The sequence below is a fragment of the Mytilus californianus genome, unplaced genomic scaffold (genome assembly GCF_021869535.1).
Source record: "Mytilus californianus isolate M0D057914Y unplaced genomic scaffold, xbMytCali1.0.p SCAF_11, whole genome shotgun sequence".
Classification (NCBI taxonomy): Eukaryota; Metazoa; Mollusca; class Bivalvia; order Mytilida; family Mytilidae; genus Mytilus; species Mytilus californianus.
Genome location: NW_026262593.1, coordinates 71,623,299 through 71,646,934, shown reverse-complemented (window position 1 = coordinate 71,646,934; position 23,636 = coordinate 71,623,299). Strand labels below are relative to the sequence as shown.

General features: G+C 33.6%; 1 protein-coding gene across 2 annotated transcripts; it reads right to left on the bottom strand.

The window, feature by feature from the left end:
- Positions 1-130: 130 nt before the first annotated feature.
- Positions 131-11,746, bottom strand: LOC127720639 (BTB/POZ domain-containing protein 2-like). Of its 2 annotated transcripts, none has more exons than XR_007990903.1 (3): positions 11,600-11,746; positions 7,806-8,065; positions 131-895 (listed from the first exon to the last, which is right to left on the bottom strand). XR_007990903.1 is itself a non-coding variant. In XM_052227350.1 (3 exons), the coding sequence occupies exons 2-3, from the start codon at positions 8,063-8,065 to the stop codon at positions 4,583-4,585; spliced, it is 1,299 nt and encodes a 432-aa protein (XP_052083310.1). In that variant the 5' UTR covers positions 11,600-11,746; the 3' UTR covers positions 4,462-4,582. The 2 variants fall into 2 exon arrangements, 1 of the variants encoding a protein (XP_052083310.1); XM_052227350.1 differs by lacking the exon at positions 131-895 and adding an exon at positions 4,462-5,621.
- Positions 11,747-23,636: the final 11,890 nt, after the last annotated feature.

The following is a 23,636-nucleotide window of genomic DNA, read 5'->3' as shown; positions in this document are numbered from 1 at the left end:
TTATTTTAAATTTATGTTATTCTGATTTTTTTCTCAATAAGATTTTGCATATTCCTATTCTGTATAAACTGTCATTCTATGTGTTTTGAATATATAAAATAAACAATTATTAAAAACTTGAACTTATAAACTGGAAACAATATGTAATTTTATTCTTCCCAATCGTGACACAGTTACATTTGTTAATATACAATTGCTTAATGTCAGCAATTGCTAAAGATATAAAGGCAATTGTATTTATGATGTCAGTGACAATTTACTTCTCAAATAGCTACGTTCGCAGTGACAAACATACTGTGTACTGGTATAATCTGTTTACCTACCTCCGCACACACCAAGAGAGAGTGATGTGTATTATCGGTTGATTTATTATTGTGGTGCCAAATATTAGGGTCAACCTGTCAAAATTTTGTTTACTTGCTATCCCTACTATGACTGGGGGATGAAAAATCTTAGTTTTAACAAACTAAATTGTCTGATTTTGATATACTATTACTTTTATATAAACAAAAAGGAAAAAATCATCTGAGAAGTTCATTTATCATGAATGTTGCATTCAATCTTAGCGACTTTCCAAAATGATACTAAATGACATAAAAGAAATGTGCAATAATTGCAACCGAAAGTATATAGCATATAAAAAAAAACGGTTTATGGAACCCGAAATGAAAGATGATCCAACATATTTTTTTTTTATTTTTTAAAAGTGTATTTAGATTATGTCATAGACAAATCTTATCATACGTAAATATAACAAAATAGGTTTTTTTATTTCGATAAGCTATTACTTTTTTTTTATTAATGTCTATTGATAAAATTAAAAAGTAAGAAATCTTCTTAAAAGTCATCTTACTGTTAACGTTGCATTCAATCCAAACGACTGTCCTTGTTTCACCTGGAAATTAGATAAATGAAAAGTGTAATATTATTTTGCTTGAAATAGCAATAAATCATAAGCACAACCAAATTATTACAACCAACAGGATATTAAAAAACAGTTAAATCACAAAAATACTGAACTCCGAGGAAAATTCAGAAAAGAAAAGTCCCCAATCAAATGGCAAAATCAAAAGCTCAAACACACCAAACGAATGGACAACAACTGTCATATTCCTGACTTGGTACAGGCATTTTCTTATGTAGATTGAACCTGGTTTTATAGTTAGCTAAATAAAACCTCTCACTTGTATGACAGTCGCATCAAATTCCATATAACTTAACTTCGAAAACAAATTATTGATGGGATTCTTAAAATCTTTATATTATTTTGAGAATGATGAAATTTTATTCTTTCGAAATCTATAGATTAAAGTTTTTTCTAGTTGATCAAAAAATAATATGGATAGATTGCTGTAAAAGAGTGTTCTACCAGCTTGGAGTAATACATAGCACATCAAGGACAGTGCAAATTACTAGCAGTTTCTATCCCTAAAATTAAGGTGTAGCTTGCCTTCTGAGGCAGGGGGTCTGGGGACGCAGCCCTTTACAAGCTATCGAGGTTTTTACAATTTGAACAAGATCGAAGAAGTTATTAAAATAGTAGCTGCTGTTTAATTTATTTCATCATAATAATGTTAATATTCTTTCAACTAAGTTGAACTACAAATGTATTAGTTGATTACTGGTACCTGCATCATTTTCAATGTACAGATGCATACATAAATCTTCTCAAAAGCATTTACCACTTTTTTCGAATCGAATCCTTTCAGTGAACTTCCCAGATTTAAAATTCTTACGAATAAAGGAGATAGATATGTCAAGTTCAAAATTGTCCTGACTGAGTCTATAATATAAGTATAATATAAAGTATAAAGTTGTGTATGATTTAAACCGATACTATCTAATATACAGTCATCTCAAAGTTATTAGAATAACAAAACATGTGAAGATATCAAATAAGACAACCACTGGCAAGTTTCCTGACTTGCTAGCAGTAACTGAAAGCCAGCTCAAATGCCTAATCTGCCGATATATTTTCAAGCCGTCGTACACTCTAATATAGGTGGCTGTACCTAACTGTGACATAAGATTTAACGTCATATAAGAAGGAAAACAGGACCTTGTTCGATGGCCAGAAGAAACTTTTACAGAATTTTCAATGCAGAAAAACAAACGCAACGATTAAATTCAAAATGATTTTTGTAATGATCATTTACTCGCTTGGTCGTGGGTCACGAATCAATTAATAGATAATCAACACAAAACGACGGACTGATTGAACATCAGAATTTCTTGATAAACTAGGAAATAAATATATGCTACATGTCAAGTGCACCATGGCACTTGTATTGGTTGTATTTCGTCCTGGTATTTCTTGGATGGTCTTCAAATTTTTAAAGGGTTTTGAACTTATTCCCATTGTAAAAATGACAATCGGCGAAGTACTAGCATTTACGTTATTCTGACGTCCTCATGATAAATGAAAACAGCATTGGTTGAAATTTTTATATATAAACTGACATTACGTATGAACTAACTGACATATAATATATATTTCTCTAGAATTAGTGACTCCTTTTAACATTTTTAATTCCATGCTAGTGAAAAACTATAAATTTAAAATAGCGAGAATACAACTTGAGAACCGCAACATATAAATTATTTTCTGTGCATGTTGATTGGTACCAAAGTCAATGAAACTCTGTGTACTTGAAGAACTAGATGTAGCGGAAAATGTAAACGATCAACAATGTTTCAATTTTAGACGTTACCGTTATAAGGGTTTGAATGGGGGTCTTAATATTTATTTTTAATTCTTTTCGCCCATAACTTGATTTTCCTTTCTTTTATAGTTTAGCACCATTTTAAATCTCTATTCTTTAAAAATTAATTTCAGGATATGTTTCTATTTTCTATAAACCTCATATACTAGAAATTATTCTGACACAAAATTAAATAATTTACCTGATTCAATGGTCAAGTGATTCGATCGGGGAAGACTCGTGAGTTGGATGATCATCTATTCTACTGACTTTGCTTGCAATATGGTAGGATTATATAAATCGACTTCAATTGTGTTGATTTTGCTTACTCCGACATATTGAGATTACAGAAAACTACCGCAAAGGGGGTTTCCAACTAGGGGAGGGAAACTTTTCCATAAGTCTTGAATTTGCAAAGGGTATGAATCAATAGTGGCATCAAGAAGATACAAGTCAGTATATTACCGTTTAGTAGCGAGTCTGCTTCATTAGGTCAAAATCGCTTAAAAGATTATACATAATTTTTTTTTTTTTATCGAGGCAACTGGGTTTCCTCAATGTAAGCTACGCCAATGCCGGGCTTTATGACAACTGGCTTCCAAATGGGAGCTTAAGCTAGCGATAAAACTAGATTTATGCCACCATTTTCTTCGGGAAATGCCTGAACCAAGCCTGGAATATTATAAATATTTTTAGTTTTGTCATTTTTTAGGGACCTCCCCATTTTTGAACTTATCTTACAGTTCGGTATTTTGTTAATACTTTTTTTAACTGACCAATCACAAGCTAAAAGAGTGTCTCTGACTTTTCATATACATAATCTGTTAAAGATAAATTGTTTAACCACTAAGTGGCAAACCTCATTTTATACGTTATGTTATAAATTGCTTTATATATAAAAATAAGAAGTGGTATGATTACCAATGATGCAACTCTCCACAAGGGACCAAATGACACAAAAATTAACAATAATAGGTCACCGTACGGCCTTCTTTTTTAGCACGAAACGTTAAAAATGTAAACGCAGGCGGGGCTCGATATGTCCTTCATCGGAAAAGTTCGTCAATTATGACGTCTTTTACCAGATAGAGGGGATCGCCTGTATCCCTGCACTGTTAAAGTTCATCAAGCGTCTTCGTGATCGTCATTATGCAGGATAAACTAGAAATCATGTTTGTTCCGTAGGTACATAGTCACAATTCCCTGATGACAGCAGTGCTGATTATCAATTATAAGAATTCAATTTTCCGAAAAGTTCGTGCAATACAGCATTATATTTGCTCAACCGCACGCTCAACATGGGAAGGAAGTGACGATGCCCCTAAACGCACGCATGCTGTTTACTAAAACCAAAGTGTTTGCCGGAAATGCAACGAACTCGAAAGTGGTCTATTCGAGTAGTCTTGACTTTTTACCTTGATTTCTGAATGGATTTATTAGAATGTAACAACCATCGATAAAATATCGATATAACATCCATCGATAAAATATCGATATAAATCGATGGAATTTCCTCTTGTAACATTTATAGCACCAATTTTACTGCATCATATATGCATTTCGACTATCAATTTTTCTTCAATGATGATCGATGATAATATAATACTTAACAATCCAAAATCTTATACAAATGTTAAAAAGCTGATAAAACACAGTAACTCTTATCAAACACAGTTACTCTGATTAAACACAGTAACTCTGATCAAACACAGTAACTAAATAGTTAAGCAAAACCCGGACGAGTAATCAGAGCTATGAATTATGAAGATAAATTTTAATTAATCCCAGATATACATTTGGCACTTGTCAATCCATGAAGTAAAAATAAGACAAGAATTCTTAAAAGTCATCCATCATAATGTTCAATGTCAATTTCAATATTATGCATTGAATTCTATCCCTGCAATTTGACCTTGTTCTACACTTGTACCAGTGGTACAGTTTGGTGAATTTTCAAATGATATCACTATATCATCTATTCTGCATTTTGGTTTACATTGTTTACCATAATATGCATCAAATTTTATACTGTCTACCATTATAGTGAATAATTCATTGGCATTTATTGGAATGGGTTCTGATAAAAGAACAGTTTGTAGTTCACTACTCTGGGTACAGCTCTCATATTTTTGAGTAAATATTTCATTCCCGCTATCATTTAGAATCTTGACAGTAATTTCCCTAGCAGAGCTAGATACATTGCCAACTGGACCAAATAAAATCACGGATTTAAGTTCAATGTTCCTATTCACTTTTACATTCAAAGCATCATACTTTTTACCACTGTGTTGATACCAAGTACTCGCAACAGATCTATGGCGCCAAACCGTGCAATCTTTCTTGTAACATAATTTTGAATTTCGGACTGACTCTGCAAAAAATCCATTCTTCCTACCATAGTGGGAAGAAAACACACTTATGACTTCTTCCGAATTCAGCAGACCAGAATGGGCAATCTCATTTGCAAAATACTCCTTGTCAACTAGAGGAAACCGGACCAGATACAGTAAGGGACCAGTAATTTCTCGCAAGTTTTCACCAGAAGCCGTTTTACTCTCTGTCTCACAATGGTGACTTGCCCACTTTATAAGAAATCGGCAAATGTCTGTTTCAGAACAATATATTGAATCCAATCTCAGGATAGCTTCCATGCATTCTTTGGACATTTTAATAGCATTTGGCGCTATTAGGCATTCAGCTGCATTTTTTTGAATATGCTCGAGACTTTTGATTTTGAGATGTTCAAGGTGGAAATGGGACGCAACATTAAATACCCCAGGAGCATTCGATGTTTCAACAGATGATAAGAGCAAACTCGTACATTCATCTTTCATTGTTGATAGCATATACTTTTCGGCAACATAAAGTACTTCTTGAATGTTGTCAAGTGAAAGATCCAGTACATCTGAATAAATATACCTGTATAGAAAGAAACAAAGTCTCGCTTATTTATGAGAGTCTGTGTGGTGTTAACATAATAGAGAATACTAGTAATGGGCCAAAAAAATAGAGAAAGTTTCCAAAGAATGAGAATAACAGGGTGCTTTAATATATAGAATACAGAATAACAACTTTAAGAATTAAACAAAACAGTAAGAAAGACTCCCATTCAGACCCTCATTTATGTACATGAATAATCCAATACGTTTGATCCATATCGTTTCCATTACCAGAAATACTTTTTTACTTTAGCTGATTTCTCACGTCATTTAAACGTTTTATGGGCTAACTGGATCCCTGTATCTTTGAACTGATAAAGTAATTGTAACTGCTTGACATTTTTCAAACACCCGTTTTTATTCTTATAAACATAATCCAACCCTGCCTAAAGAAATATATCAATTTTATCATTTAAAAACAGTTATCGACGCAGTCATAAGGAAGTTATCCCCATTCGAATATTCATCCCTTAGCTCAACATACTGACGAAGATTTTATGCCCAACAAACGCACAAATAACGTCACCTAAAACAAACACTTTGATTGAAAGATAACGATGGGAATCAAGCGTATTAAACATGTATATGTTTAGCTATAGTTTTAAGCCCAGCACTTTGTTTTGTGACGATTTTATTATACGTTCTATTTTTGAAGGCGCCTCGATGGCCGAGTGTTTAAAGTAGTTCGTCATATTGACCACTAAGGTTGTGAGAGATCGAACCCGAACGTGGAGAGTGTGTTAGACTCCTATAGTAATTGATAAGGATTGCCAGTTCTCCTGCCGATGGTCAGCAGTTCTTTCCGGGTACTCCGGCTTCCCCAATAAGTAAAAGTTTGCCACCATGATATAGTCAAAGGCGCTGAAAATGGCATTAAATACAACAACAAAAACAAATACATTGTGTGCTTTATCATTATTCTATCTGTGTTATCTGTGTAGATTTTAAGTGCCAGTCTGTGTTAGATTCATGCAATTTAGAAAACTTTCAAAACATGATCGAAAGAAACCCATCGAACTAACCATCCTATTTTGAAGTTACCCTTATCCTGAGTTAGAAATGGTAGGTCTTTCGTTTCTGCTTGTCTGGTAATTCGAGAAATCTCTAGGTAACTTTTGGTGAGAATGATAGCAAATTACAGAGTTAGCTCCCCTTAATTGTTAATTTCTAGTGCATTTCAACCAATTTATATCTTGAATTATCAGAACAGGAAAAGGAAACGAATGTTATGTTCGTGCACCATTTTACAATTTGAATATAAATAAATGTCATTTGAGTGGGTTTTTGTTTGTCATGCTTTCACCACTACCTGATTCTCAATCAGATTGGCACTTAATTTACGTTTGTTGATGTAGTTCTGACCGAGAATTATAAAAGTGAGCTTTGAAATCTAAAAAAAATCTAAAAAAATAAACTATCCAGCTTATTTATTTCTCTGTCAGAAACCTTGTCAGCGGTTGTCTAAGTTTTGTGATTTCGTTAAGTTTGTATTAATGGCAGACCTCAAATCTATTCAGAGCTTTACTATACCAGACGCGATTTAGTACGCTTGTCTTTTGTTGAAGACCTTGTGTTGGCCTCTTTATTGATCTTTAGACATTGTTTGCGTAATTGGGTTGCTGTCTCATCGAAGTATACCAAAATCTTTTTTCTTGCATAATTCAGTTTCTAAATTGCATGGGTTTTTCTTTTCCGAGGAAACGCGACCTTTTTTTTTGTTTTTCAAGAAAAGTAAAAATATATATACATATATGAAGAATTATTATAAACTGAGTTCTCTAATACTTAGCCAATTTGTCCTTTTCCTGTCCTGTTGGATAGTTTTTTTTAATCAACGTGTGGTTCGTTTGATCTCAGATTTTCATCGGTCACAAGTCAATCATGACGTCAAATATTCTTATTTTTTTCTGAATTTTATATTGTGACGTCAAAAAAAGGCGACCATACCTGATGACGTCACATAGAAAGATCACACATTTTTGCAAATCAATTTAAAAGAAGGAATAAGTTTGTCTAAACTTTTGTCTTAAAATCATTAGAGAAACAGATTCCACCACCAATTCTCGTGCAATACGATATTTCTCCACTCTCGACATTTAAATTTGACAATTTAGCTGTCTCGAGTGGAGAATGCAGTGGTAGAATCTACATATATATATCTTACTTCAACAAAACTTTAAATGTTGCTGAATTTATATCTGTTACGATGATGTCTCCCTTTTCGGGACAAGAACCTTCAAACATGGTATAAAAAACTGGACTCCGACTAGCCAACATGTACTTGTGCGCTTTGATAATGCTTTGATCGTCTGTTCCAACACGGAAAGTGACGTCACACATAATGTCCTTCTCTAACATGTACATCATACATTCTGATAGTGATTTGCCATCTTGCCAGTCTACCTTTTCCTCTGGTTCAGCCATCTGTAATAAGGTGCAGACAAACATTTAATATGCATACCTTGTTCAAGGTGTTTCAAGTTTTGGGGGGATGGGAGGGGAGGATTTTTTGTCGTGTTTTTTGGTTGTTGTTTTTTTTTTTTTTTTTGACAATTACAAATACTGATTCATTCTTCGACATTTAATTGCTTGTATCCTCAATTTATATGTAATAATCACATTTGATAATAGCATGTGTTAGGAGGTAAATCGTATTCCTTTAGCTCAGTTATGGAGAGGTTGCTTACTGTGTCACTGTGCAAGAGGTCCCGGGTTCGAACCCTGGGTAAATGATATAGTGATATTTAGGAAGTAAAAGCATGCACCACTGTTACGTCAGGCTTACATCTAGAAATTGACAACGAGGGACGGTTGATAACTGACGGTCTGGGTGGGGTTTACACAATAGGAAAAAAATAGGCCGAACAATAAAGAATAGAGAATAACGGAGTGCTGAAATATAAAGAATAGAGAATAACGGAGTGCTAAAATATGAAAAAATAGAGAATAATGTGCAAAATTTATAAAGAATAGAGAAAAATTGCTAAAAACATTAAAGAAAACAGAATTGAAGGACCCTCATAATTAAACTTTCCGACAAAAGAGCTGATGCCAGTGCTCCCATTTTGATAACGGTTACCTTTTTCTGTGTAGCAACATTCCAGCAGTGCCAGCGCATGAGATGTATGTCTCTCAGTTAAAGGGGCATTAGCTGTCAAATTCATGTTCACCGATTTGACTCAAATTCTCATATTTGATTTATAACATACTAAAACGTATATCCAAATTATAAAAAGTCTAAAATAAACAATTAACAATGCATGGGATCGATAATATGTATCAGAATTTCGTGTATATTTTAGTCTAGACGCCATCTAAATAACTATCGAGGTGACCTCCGAAGACTGCCGACGGTCATTTAACCCGATATAAACATAAATATAGATATAAATAGATAGCGAACACGTGCAATTGGATTTTTCTAGATCTGTTTGATTTCATATTATAGGTTAAAAATATATGTTAATCATCGTTTTTATCTGTATAAGGATGAGTTTTTGTGGATCGAATCAGTCAATCAAATGGTTTGCCCTTGTTTCACTTTCAATCTTGACTTTAATAATTTAATTCATGCGTAACCCATCATTAGCTAAGGGGTTAAATCGAAGGTCACATGAAAACGGATGAATGAGGTCAAATTATTCACTCGCAAGTGAATAATTCACCAGCGATGTTTCTTAGCTTATTTTGACAAAATTGAACCAAACTGGCTTCTAAAAGCGAATTATTATTTCACTATTTCACTTTCATTAATGATTGAACAAAACAAAAATCATATCTTATTTATTTTTTTATATCTCGTAGCTAATGCCCCTTTAAACCGATATTACAGGGCTTACGTTTCCTATCATGATCTCCTTGATAGAGGGTTGCTGCTTACAATGAAACTATTGAACCACGAGTTCATTCAAAAATGTCAAAATTGAATTAATCCTTCGAAAGGTTAATGGAGCCTCGGTGGCCGAGTGGTCTAAGTAGTCTAACCACGGTATCACTAACCAGTCAACAATGAGGTTGTGAGTGTGGCAGGTACCTTCGACTTCAATCTTAAATGACTATGAATAATTAGTTTTCCTGTCGAAAGTCGGTGGTTCTCTCCGGGCACTCCTACTTCCTCCACCAATAAAAACTGACCGCCACTAAATAGCCAATAATACTGATAGTGGCGTTAAACACCAAATAAATCAATCAATCGAAAGATTAATGGACGCTAACATGATTTGGTTGGTCGTTATTGGATATCTGTGTCACAGATGACTACATATATATTGAACTTATTAGGCCACAACTCTTGTCACTATTGAATACTTACATGTTTTTTTACATGTACGGTGCAACTAGCTAATTTCTTTCCAATTTTTAGGGGAGTCGTGTTGCTCAACCTGTGGTGTTTTGTGTAGTGCTTTGTGGAGTGTGGTTGCCTATTTGTGTTATTTTTTTTTTTTTTTTTTTTTGGGGGGGGGTGATTTTTTTTTAGGGGGGGGGAGTCTGGTTTTAGTTGAATTATTGTCTTTGAACGCCCTCTTAGTACCTTCACCCTGTTTTATTATTAAGCTGTTGTCTAATCGCATTGGTTGGACTTGGTCCGAAAAGAGAACACCAACATGAAACGTGATGTGTAATTTGAATACTAGTTTTTTCCATTAATACATAGTGTATAAGAAGCAGGGAAACAAGAAGTAAGTGAGGGTCTAGATATGACCTTTATTTTCTGTATTCTATATACTAGTAGTTAGCTAATCCTAAAAGGCCCCGTCAAGACAAAATATGGTACACTTCAAAAGAGAAAATCAACGGCCTGATCTATTTTTAAAACAACAAACTAAAAACAAATAAGACAGACAGAAACCAACGATACACATACCCTTTGAATTACAGGTTCCTGACTTGGGACATGCATATAAAGAAGAACATGTTTGTGTGCGCTCAAATCTCCTAACCTGTGACAGTGGTGTAACAGAACAACATAAGAAAATAACAGTTAATAAAATATCAAGTGGAAAAATCCTTACTCATCAGATCGGCAATAATCATACAAATAAATCTAAAACAGAAAAACACAAGGTACTAATCTAAGAACACTCGCTGTCAACAGTTATTAAAACAAATGCCAGAGCCATGTACCATATACTATCCTTGACGGTCTGGATAGGGTCCCTCATTTAATTATTGAACCACCTCATTGGGTTTTTGATTATGTGATTACTTGGCCGTTTTTAAAGTGAATATTTGATTACCGGACCAAATATTTCATGATTATTTGATTATTTGATGATCTAGGACTGTATTTTTGATTATTTGATTATCGTGTTTAAAAAAATAACTAATGATTGTGTGATTGTATTGGCAAAACATTTGTGATTATGAGATTATTTGGACACCGCCATGAGGGGCCTCATTATTCTTTTTTTTTCATACCATTTTTCTATTTATTTTGCCTATCATTCTCTATTCTTCATATTTTAGCACCACAAAATTTCTTTTCTTTCATTTCTTTGTTTATTTTTCTCTTTTCTTTAATGTTTTTGTCCTTCATTTTACATTTTTTGACCATTATATTATATTCTATTCAGTAAACCCCACCAGGTCCTCATCATTAACATCATAATGAAGGCTATTTTTACACATATAAAAAAACTCATTCAAAATAACGGCATTTATAATATATACTATAATGTATAGTACAAAATGTGTAAATACATCGAAATCGAAAGTAGATGATATATTAAACAATTTATATGGAACCTCGTATGACTTTTTCGCTATTTAAATGTTTTATTAGGTTTTACAAATTCATATATCATTCATTAAGATAACTGAAATTAAAAAATCGTTAATGGTTAATTCTCTTAACAAATATTCATAAACATTTCAAATCTTCTTCATTCTTGCAGGTTCTGATAATTGATTTCCCTTTTTGAGTCTATGGGTTTAAAATTATCGACGTAAACAACTTACTAGGTTACTTTGACTATGTACAATCCAAATGACCTTTCTCGCTCACACCAGGAAAGCAGGTAAATAAAAAGATACAGTTGTCTCCCATGTAATGCACAAAGACTTATTCAAAGTCAGTGACACATAAGGTAAAGCCTTTAACCGACATACACAGATATATTTATAGAACAGAGTCATTGGATATCCCGATATATTTTTAATTAAAGAAGAAATTCTCTATTGTCATATACGTAAGATACTTGTCACAAATACATATAATAACAACAAAAAAAAACAAACTGATTTGAATACATACATAACTAGATAATACCCGCGAAATATACTTTGGTTCATAATTTGAATATAAATATATAGTTTTGGAATAAAGATAAAAAAAAAAATATATAGTTTTGGTGTAAGGCGATATTAAGATCTTAAATCTTTTTGAAGCGTGTCACAGACGAAATAGCACAACTCAATATGACACCCAAAAGAATAGTCTTCCCGACAGAAACTATTGGCGTTCTAATCATAGGATATGTCATTGTTATACCCTGGATGCACTGCACTGATCAAAATATTATTTGTTTATAAATACCTTTAATTGGTGACATATAGAGTGAAAACTGACTGGGATTTTTTACAAAAAATATCCTGACCCTGATTTGGTATAAAAAAAAATAATCTGTCTAGCACTTCTAGCAGTTTTTCCACTTCTGTACCCATTTTTAACCGAAAACCGAAGTAATCCCTCCACCCTTTAGGGTATACTTTTTGCTGAGTAAACAATAATACTTGCAGACAAAGCGGAAATGATGACGACACGTTCATTTTGGCTAATTTACCCAAATATATTTCGCAACATGCTCCGATCCGCAGAACATTTTTGCCCCCTCCCCTAACATTAATCCTGGATCCGCACCTGATTTCTGGTGTGTCCGTGCTCAGAAACATCCCCATGAATGAGTGGGCTGAAAATTTTATGCATTAATATATGAATGCGGGTGGGTCATATTCCAGCCGCACTTCGGTACCCATTTTTAACCGAAAACTGAAGTAACCCCCCCCCCCCCCCCCCCCACCCTTTTCATGTTGAATTGAGGCGGTTCCCCGGAAAGAAAAGCTCTTGACGTGTAAAAATCTGTTGTTAATCTGCTGAGAGCGTCAAGGGAATGTGTATCACAAAGTGTTTCAGTGTAAGGTCAATATTAACTGTATCTGAAACGAAATAAAATTTAATTTCGCCGGGCAGATGTGCAATGACGGAAAGGATGACGGAACGTAAATTTCAGAGCCGAACGTCGTGAAGGACGGTTGATCCGCACTGGCTTTTTCCGATTTTAACCCCCAAATACCCCCCAAAAGATCTTGAAATGAACACATAATAAACTACGCTGGTCGTTACCCCTTTGTGGTATAAAACAATATTCGTGGATTTTATGTGAAAGAAGAAAACGCGACACCCAATTTCAACTCTATTCATTTAGTTATATAGATATACCAGCACAAAAAACTAAGAGTTCTCTGTCCACAGCTCCATGACCAAAGATTACTTATAAAGGTACCTGTTGTTTTGTTTTCTTTCACTTGGTTTATTTTTGAAGAATTTCCAAATACAATTGAAAAGATATTGTGTCTAATTTAGTTGTGGGGTTTACATATTAATTACACCTTATGTAAGAATCCTGGGTTTTGATTGGTTGATAGCCAGTGTATTTTTCACCAATTTACTGTTATCAAATGAATATCGTTCATTTTTTAACCCCCCCCGGGGTATATGCAAAAAGGATATGCCTTTTTTACCCTCTCTGTCGTGGTATTTGCCAAAAAATACTCTATCCGACTGGACGCTTGTAACGTCACGATCATCAATGCGTTTTTGAACGTTAACATTCGGTGTAATTAAACAGATATAGCATGTTCTTGAGGGGTATTTGCGAAAAATACCAGTCTTGAGAATGAATTTCCCTCGCCTTACGGCTCGCGAAATTTAACATTCTCTCGACTGGTATTTTTCGCAAATACCCCTCCTTAACTTGATATATCTGTTCAAAAGTAATTCGTGGAATTCCGAAAATAAGGTCTACATTGATACCTTATCAAAAGTACATAGAATAACGGCGGAATATAAAAGAATTGTGCAAAACGATATTTGGTTACAGAAATGATCAGAAACGAGCGATGTGCATAATAAAGAAATCATCTAACTATACAGATTACTTTGCATAAGAATTTCACAAAAAAGCGTTTTTTTAGTTAAAGAAAACTGCCCTTAAATGTTAAAGAATACAGATTTTAAAGACCTCCCATACAGCATGTAAAGATAGTATACATACAGTTTATCTGCCATTAAAAGCTAGCAGCAATGATAAACAAGAAGTCAAGAGGCCGAAAGCAGCGTTAAAAACTCAACAATACAATCTAGCAATCAACCAAAGTACATATACTGGGGCTCAGCTTTCCGACTGTGAAAAGGTAGTAGATATATAAACGTCAAACAGCAATCACTTATAATGAGACAATAGTAGCTATTTCGTATATCATACACAGAAAGACTTTTTTAGTTTTTTTCTTGGAAACATATATTCATTTGGTAGTTGTAATTGGTTTCGAGCTATTTTTCAGTAACTTTGAGACCTTAAGATCGCTACTTTGTGTCTTTAGTATTTTTGTTTTGTTTTCTTCATGCTTTGTTTCGATCTGATGAGTCATCAACTGATATTTATAGTTGGTTCTTATGCTGTGCTGCTACATATTGTCCTAGATTAGGGGAGGGTTGAGCGTTTGAAAAACATGTTCAACCCTGCCACATTCTGTGTGTGCCTGTCCCAAGTCAGGAGCCTGTAATTCAGTGGTTGTCGTTGACAGCTGTCTATCATATTTATTTTTGTTTATTGATTTGATCATAAATCAGTCCGTTGGATTTCTCGTTAAAACTGTATGACATTTGTCATTTCGGGGTCTTTTATAGCATACTCTGTGGTTTGGGTTTTGCTAATTGTTGGAGGCCATACGATGACCTATAGTCTGTTGTAGATGGCAACCATACCAGTAACATATTTTATTTTGATCAAAGATACAGGCCTTATAATTTAAGATGCGTGAGGGTATGGTTAGGGTCCTTCATTTCTGTAATCTTTAATTATTGTTCGCTCATTGTTCTTTATCTTTAAAAATAATGGCTATTCTGTTATTACTTGATAACTGTATTCTGGACATTGTTCTTTTCTGTAATCATTATATTTTTACCCAATTCTTTAATTTTAGCAGTTATTCTTCCCATTTTTTGTCCATTTTTCTCTATTCTTTCTTTTTTTTTGCCCATTATTCTCCATTCTATAAACCCCTTTCACACCCTCATAGTTGAAGGTATGTTACATAGACTTCAAATTCCAGAAGGTGTACGTTAAAAACTTTCTGGTTTTGTTCCCAGATAGTGAAACTTATTAAGTCAGTGGACATATCCATTCTTTTTGAGAACCCAACTATTTAATTCAAAAAATCCATATCCCTCTCCCTACCACTATACCACCCTTCCCAGGAAGCAGGATTTTGCATGTATAATGATTCACTTCCGTCATACATTTTGTACTAAGATTAGAATAAGCGCCGCTCATCCATTAAGGATTGAGACTGATAGATATGCAAAAATGTATGTGAATAGAACACTTAGAAACATTGAAATGAATAAAGTTGAGGATGGGATACACTTTGTGACTGAATGCCCACTATATGTTGATAATAGAACTGAGTTTTTTACTGGATGCTTTCATTAACCTGCAATAATTTTCAATCTTTAGATAATCTTTCGAAATTTACATTGCTATTTACACAAGAAAATTTAGATGTATATAAATGTTTGGGAAAGTATTTATCTAAAAATCTGGAGATAAGGAGAAATTCATATATAATAAATGCAAATGAGCCACAAGTATACTTATTTTGAGTGGTATATTTTATAGATGTTATTTGTATTATCTGGTTCTGTCCTGGCCTTATATAACAGTTATTGTAAAACTGTGTTGTTTTCTTTTATATTTCTCTATGTATGTCTAATCATATGTATTTGTGTATTCATGTGATAAAAGCTCTTTATATATGTAGGGCAATTTAACATGTTTAATTGGAAATAAAATATTCTTATTCTTCTTATTCTGTACTACTTGTAAAAACCGAAACCAGGCGATACATTTATAAATGTCTCTGATTTGAGAAATATAACGTTCAATGTTATTTATATAGATATAAGAAGATGTGGTATGAGTGCCATTGAGACAACTCTCCATCCAAGTCGAAATTTGAAAATATATATATATATATATAAGCATTAAGTTTATGACCCCTTCTGTAGGCATTGGGCCAGTAACAAGAAACTCCTTTAAAGTTTTCGTAACTACAGTCATGGTTCACGATAGCACAAAGAGTGCGCTACGAATCTTAAGAGTGTATTCAGAACCATTCAATACTGGAACAATACTGGAATACAATACTGGCACAAAATTTGTATACCACTATTGTCGACAATACTGGTATTCTAGTATTGGGGTCGCCAAGTTTAAGTGATCCGTGTTTTATATCAATATTTATTTTCTTTCAGAATAATTAATATTAATTAGTATAGTGTTATCATGTGTATTTTAAAAGTTCATCAATTCTATTCTCTTATGTCGTGCTGAACATGCATGAAATATTTGCCACTGAACGTTAAGCAACCAACAATTAATCAATCTATTATTTTATGCAATCTTATTTTCATGGTATGTTATATCTTCTTAGTACAGTAGTTCTACTCTTATTTTCTGGTTCTTTAGACAGTCAGTCATGTGTCAGTTATCTTGCCTTCCATTGTTCATATTCATTAAGTTCAAAGTTTTATCACACCTTTTGAGTACCCTTGCCAGAGACAAGTAATATATCATATACATGCATACAGCAGCCATATTTGAACTATTTATACTGTTATATATTCTGGACATTAACTCCATATTAATCAGGTCAGTTACTAATATTAATCAGGTCAGTTACTAATATTAATCTAAGTCTTTAATTTGAATCAGAGAGTAAATGTATTTTTTGAATAATTCATAATGATTTTGCATAAATGAAAGATATATATTGTTTTAAAAAGGCGTTTTCATGAACTACTGTAACGTTTATGGGTCATCGTAAATTCCCCTTTTTCTATTATTATATATAACTTGTTTGTCCGTTCATTTTTCGCGGGGATCGTTTTTCTCGTGCTTGAGACTCAATGTCCAGACTTGGATATTTAAACCTCGTCTGGACAATATTTCTTTAGATTGGGGAAAAATTTCGTACTTATAAGTCGTACTTTAAATTTCATTTTATTGGTATTTCAATGTTTGACTTAAATATTTCTTACTTTACATTTGATATATTTCTTTTCGGTTTTAGAGTCAAACATTTCTAAATTATTAATTTACGTTTCCGTTCCAAAATAAATAAAAGGAATTGTACACTAGCTAGATATTTTATGATTTCAGGTTTATAAAGAGATGGGGTTCATTTTGATAGCGATATTTAGAAAGATGGTTGATCCGAGGGATATTTCAGAGTAACGGTCGTCAATCTTCGGAATTGTTCTTGCCTTACTCTGAAATAGAATTTTGTATTGTCGCATGTTTTATTTAAGGTCTTGAACTGGTCAATTATATTGAAAAATGTGTTTCAGACATTGCTCTGGTTGGACCGAGAATTAAACGGGAATAGAATTAATGCGATGTTTTTTTTTTTTTACTGGATTGATTTTGTTCCCTAGTACATGGAATTACGAGGTTCATGTTCTAGTCTAACAAAGTCGGTGGGAACCGGTGGGTATATTTATTTTTTCTCGGAAGGCGGGACGTCATGAACTTGATTGATTGCATGAGGTTAGTTTTTTGTTGGGGACAACTAGTGTACAGCTCCTCATATTTTAAATAAACGGACACCTCTAAAATTCTAGCATCTATTTTTTTATCGATTAGATAGCACTAAGGTCCAACCCTTCCTTGAATTGGTTAATTTACTATTGGTATTTTTCAGTGCAAATGCATCAATTTATCCTAAGGTTTATGACCCCTTCTGTGGCCTGTCAATTACGAAATTTTCAAACTGCAATAGTATCGAAACAGCAAAGATAATGAATAAAAGAGATGGACCGTTTTGTACATATGTCAAGGGGAAACTTCGTGTAAAGCATTATTATTTATAGTTAAATTGCATTTAGTAGAAAAAGAGAATTTGGTGAAAATAAAATCAAGATTTTTGTAGAAAATCCACAGGTTTAATACAGAGATTTTTGTTATAAAATTTTAAACATAGATTACTCACTTGTTTTTCTATGATCAGCTAGCGTTTATTGTTTACAAAAAGTTCTAAACAACCTTTAAATTTCAAAAACACCTCGTGCTGGGTCACTAAAGTCGAGCGCACCCTAAAAGGTGTACTTGAATTGGTCCATATTTATATTTGTTTAACCAATATCTGAATTTATAAACTTGTTTTCAAGGAATTATTGCTAGCACTGCATGCAATAATCCTGTATCTATCAAGCATCTAATTGTCAAGTATGAGAGTACAGGCGGAAAGGCTGTGGATTTTTTATAAAATTTCCTTATGTTTAGCATTGAATCAGCACAAGGGTACATAATCCTTAAAAAGGGAGGTTCGAAAATGTATTGAAATTCTAAAGATTTTAAATTTTCACATGGCGATATATACCGCGATATAATAAGTTATCTACGTTCATATCCGTAGATATGGATATTTTAAGACTTTGAAGTATCTTGAAGGCGAAGCCGAAGGGTGTACAGGTTACTGAAGGGTGTTAAAATATCCATATCTACGGATATGAACGTAGATAACGAATTTATTCCCGGTCTTAGTCCAAATCTGGCAATTTTTAGAGAAATTCGACCACATGGTGTAACGTGAAAGCAACGTTTTTTTTTTCATTATTTAAACAAAGTGTTATTGAAATTTGGTAATTTGACATATTTTAACGGGGTGTAGGGTACTACTACCTTTGGGAGAACCCTACAGGTATTCAAATATACGATGTTTTTAATCCAGAGACAGAGACACTGGAATGGGTCGAATTTGGCGCTCAATGTTGTGAGAGTTACATCATAGACGGTGTGACGCCAACGTGGGTCATTTGCATAGCTAGATCAGTAGTCCCATTCATTAACAATGTGGCAGCTAATTGATGCATTTACTAAAATGAGTGTAAATGATCGCCATAATAAGATAAAATCGTTAGTGGATTAAATATTTAATTACAGACATCATGGATAATCTACAGTGTTCAGAATTTCAAAGGAACAACCATAGAACTAAAGAAAACGCGCGTGAAGTTCCCCGGTTAGCAACGTCCGGGTATATGGGTTAGCAACACCCAGGGGCTATGGGTTTTGTAACGACGTGCGTTAACCAATCAAAATCCTAGAAATATACTAAGCCGGGATAATTATGTATTTATATTGTCTTTGTCTATGAAATATGAAACTGTTTTATGTGTCTTAGTTATTTGTTATATGAGCAAATGCATTGCTTGGCAAATTCGTCATATCTGCATGGTCATTTCTAGGTTTCTTATACCTGTCATTTATTGAATTTATTGTTCCTTTGTATTGTTAGTATGCTGACTGAAGTCCTGGAGCGTAAACACAGGCCGAACCCTCTCTACCGGTAACGTAAACGGCTGAGCTAGCGGGGTATAATGTCATGAGACAAATTACGAAAGGAAAATCAGTTTACACACGAAAACCCGTTTACGTTGCATTATTCCTGTTGGTCTCTGTAGTCCGATACTATGGTAGCCTGACTGCGGTCAAGGTCAAAGGTTAGATACCTGTTTGACCCTAAGAGCAGTCGCGATCCTCTTTATTCACCATTGGTGAAAGATTCTAGAAGATACTCCTGACTGAATCTCGAAGAGTACTGAGCTTCAGACACATCTAGTTCCAGAACACACATTTTAAATCACTTACTAGTATACAGGTTGGGCTCAAGTCAGGAAACGTGGGGTATTCCCTGTTTTCAGAGTTTTCCCCAGTTTTCTGGTGTTAAAAAACCCCAGTATACAGGGACTTTTTTTTCCTTTTCAATGTATTGTATGAAATCCACAAAAGCGCACCTTCTACATGTGATAACTATTTTTTATGATAGCAAGTGTTTTTATTAGTTCAAAAATTTCAAGTCTAATTTGATGTTCAACTCACAACAAAACAATTCCTTTGTTCACCAATTCATACATTGATCACCAATTATGAGATGACAATAAGATAAGTTAATCACTTGGGAATTTAAATTCAATGAATAGAAATTTTCAATAGAAGTGAAAATAATTCAGTTATGGTCAGTTACACCTGGAGCATGTAGCTTGATCAATTGATTCCTAAACAAAAGATTTGTATGTTTTTGAGTTCTAGAAAAAAACAAGGCTTCACTCATTCATGTTTGGTTGTTCCTGAAATACTTTTAAGTATTTACAATTATTACATTGGTAGCATTGAATTACATTGATTTCCCAGTCAAATAAAAACCGATAATTTCACATGTGAAATAAACGTGGTTATTTCACTCCCTGACGTCATACAACAATAGGCGTTGTCAAGACGTCGATAACGTCGGATCAAAACAAATTATGAATGCTTAGAAAAAAGATATAGTTCCTTACATTTTCTACATTAATTTCATTAAAAAAAAGCCCATTGCCAATGTAATAAAAAGAATAACTAATCAAAGAATTCAAATATCGAAAAATATTCAACTCGTGACCGAACAACACTGATAATTAACTCATGCGCTACGCGCATTCGTGAATTAATGTGTTGTTCGGTCACTCGTTGAATATTTTTCTCTATTTGAATTCTTCGATTAGTTATTCTATAAATACTACTGATACAGTTAAAACATGCGCTTTTGTAAATTTCATGCCATAAAATGAAATAGATGAATTAGTAAAAGAAAGTCCCTGTAAACTGGGTTTTTTTAACACCAGAAAACTGGGGTGTTCCCTGAAAACAGGGAATACCCCAATTTTCATGACTTTTGCCCAACCTGTTATAAACTGGTGGCATGGACCGGTAAAAATAATACCTAATAAAACTTTAAAATATTCCAGTCGGGCATAATTATAATAGAAGTCCTAGAGCGAAAGCATAGGCCGGACCCTACCCTAGATTTAGACTAAAGGAAAAAGTTGGGTTGCTGTCTAGTAGATATTAAGTTAAGGTCGCATAGACAGTTCAGTTTCTTGTATATTCCGCCATTAGTTGTGGAGCACTACCCATAGGGTATAATTATAGCAACTATATACACCTTAAAACATAAGGAAACATTTAGTTATGTACAGATGACTGAATTTAGGCAATAATAATTACTAAATAATTAATATTATAATTAATTCATAGGATTGTCATCATAAAATTTAAAAAAATAATATTCATACTGTGCTGAGGTGTAAGAACAAGTTAAGTAAGAACTAGATATATTTACAAATAAGAATTTAGAATTTAAGTGGTCTTAAATTAAACTTTCTTTTAATTGTTAGTTAAAGGTGCTATACGTACATCAGAATTTATAATGAAAAGGTTATTATATAATACTTATGTAAAAGGGTTGGGGTTTAGAGCAATTCAACATATATACACAAGTTTTCCTTCACAGTTTAAAATTACCTTATTTGGGATCTTTTCATTATTCTTTAAAGGTACTTGATATCTTAAAACTTTGCAAAAAATAAATTTAGGTCCTAACAAGTCATAAAATAGCAAGATGGTAAAGTAGGGAACTATTTTATTTTATAAAAATTTTACTTATACTGTACTGTGTTCAAGTTTTTTATCATTTTTGTGCGCAGCATGTGCATCTCATAGCACATATCTAGAGTGTCAATGTTTTCATACACAGTTGAGTAACAGTTTATGTCCTTGCTAGTACAGTCCATTATGAACTGCAGTAAATTCCCTTGTTGTATGATCTTCTTGTATGTTGAGGTATCAATTTCATCCATTGTCTGTTCGATTTTTGAGCAATATTTAGATCTTATTTGCTCCAATTCTTTGCAGCGTAGAATGAAATGTTCTAGATCTTCATTTTTCTGTTCACAGACTGTACATATCGGGTTAACCTTCGGATCGAACTTAGCTCTTTTGGCTTGGAATATGTACGTTTGAGTACTTATTCTTACTTTTATTTCTCCTGCCTTTACATCTTTACTATTGTTTTTTACGCTTTTCCATATATTGTGAGCTTCATTTAATGGATTGTTCCGTATCTTTTTGCATTTAAGTGATGTTTTTTCCATTTTTCATAATGACATTCATTTTTCCAGTATTCCTTGATCTTTATTCCTACTAGTCTTTTCCATTCGATTTTCTTAAGTGGTTTTTCTATGTAGTAACTACTAGATTTCAATATGTATTTTGATAGAGTTTTTCCAATCTGTTGATAAAGTTTTTCCTCTTTGGTCTGAAAATGCTATTTGTCGGCGCAGAATTTCACATTCTATGGTTCCTGAATTTCGAACAATATTCATGAAGAAGGTAAGTAGATTTTTGTCTAATGTGATGGCAATAGGTTCTGCTCCTACCAGCGTACAGACAGCCATTTTTGCTGTATTATTTGGAAGCCCTTGAATTTGTTGGAGGATTTTTCTCTCTGCCAGTTCTAGCATATCCTTTTCTTTTGCAAGTAAGTTCATCACCTCAAGTCCGTAGATGCTTCTCGGTACTGCATATGTTCTCCATAGCTTGTATGCGACCATGGGTGAGAATCCTCTTCTGACATGTAACCCAGCTCCGAGAAGGCTGTATATTGTTGCCCTGCCGGTTCTTATTCTTTCTGAGATATTTGCCCGGTTTTGCTCGTTTCTTTTGATACCTAGATGTTTTGTTTCATTAGTTATATTGATGTCATCGTCTTCGAATTGCAGTGTTGGTATGTTTGAGCCTTTTGCATTGTATAAAACAGCTTCAGATTTAGTTGGATTGATTTTAACTAGATCTCTGCTTGTATGGTGCTGTACTATGTCTAATATTCCTTGTGCATTGCAGTACTATTTGCCAGGACAGCAATGGCATCGGCACATGTGGATGCAGGGACTTGTATATCACCAATACATGTTCCAAGTCCACTTTTTAAAATGCTATCCAGTATGACGTTGTTGTAGCATTTATATAGCGTTGTAGATAGTTTTGCATCTTGTTGAATTCCTTGTAACACCATTACATCTTCTGTACATTGACCTTCCCATTTAACCTTAATGCTCATGCCTTTATACAAGTTTCTCAGAAGTATCCAGAGTTTTCCTTTTATTCCATAATGTTACAGCTTGTTGAATAGTATTTCATGGTTTAGTTTAGTTTGTCAAATGCTTTTTCTGCATCAAGAGTTATTAAAATCATCAGTATCTTTAATTTCTTACTTTCTTCGATTGCTTCTGATGTGAGGAAAGCTGCGCATAGTGATGACACTCCTTCTGTTAAACCTCTTTGCAAGGAGTTTTGTATGTTATTAAATACAGTCAACTCTATCCTTCAGTATACTTTGTAATATTTTTGCAAAGGTTTTAGTCACAGTTATTCCTCTATAGCTAGATGGTAATGTTTTGTCTTTTTCTTTCTTTAGGATTGGTGTAAGAATCCCTGTCTTTAGGAAGATTGTTACATCCAGATATGTTAAAATTAAATTTATCAATTGTACTATAAAGGGAGTTAACTCATCCATCCCATATTTGTAGTGTTCTGCCGAAATTCCATCCTCATCCGGTGCTTTTCCTGCTTCAAGTTTTTCTATAGCTTAATTAACTTCCTTTACATTGACATGATCAATGCCTTGACCTTTTTTCCTTTCTGTGGATTCTATTATATTGTTTTGTATTTCTAAACGCTCTAGCTTTTCAGTGTCAAAATTTTCCTCTGATGTTGGTGTAGCTAGTTGTTGGAAATGTTCTTGCCAAATGTTCATTATGCTTGGTCCATCTTCTGCAGTCTTTTCATTCAGTTTCAGTATCTTGGTGTTAGTAAGTGGTGTTTTTGCATTTGAAGCT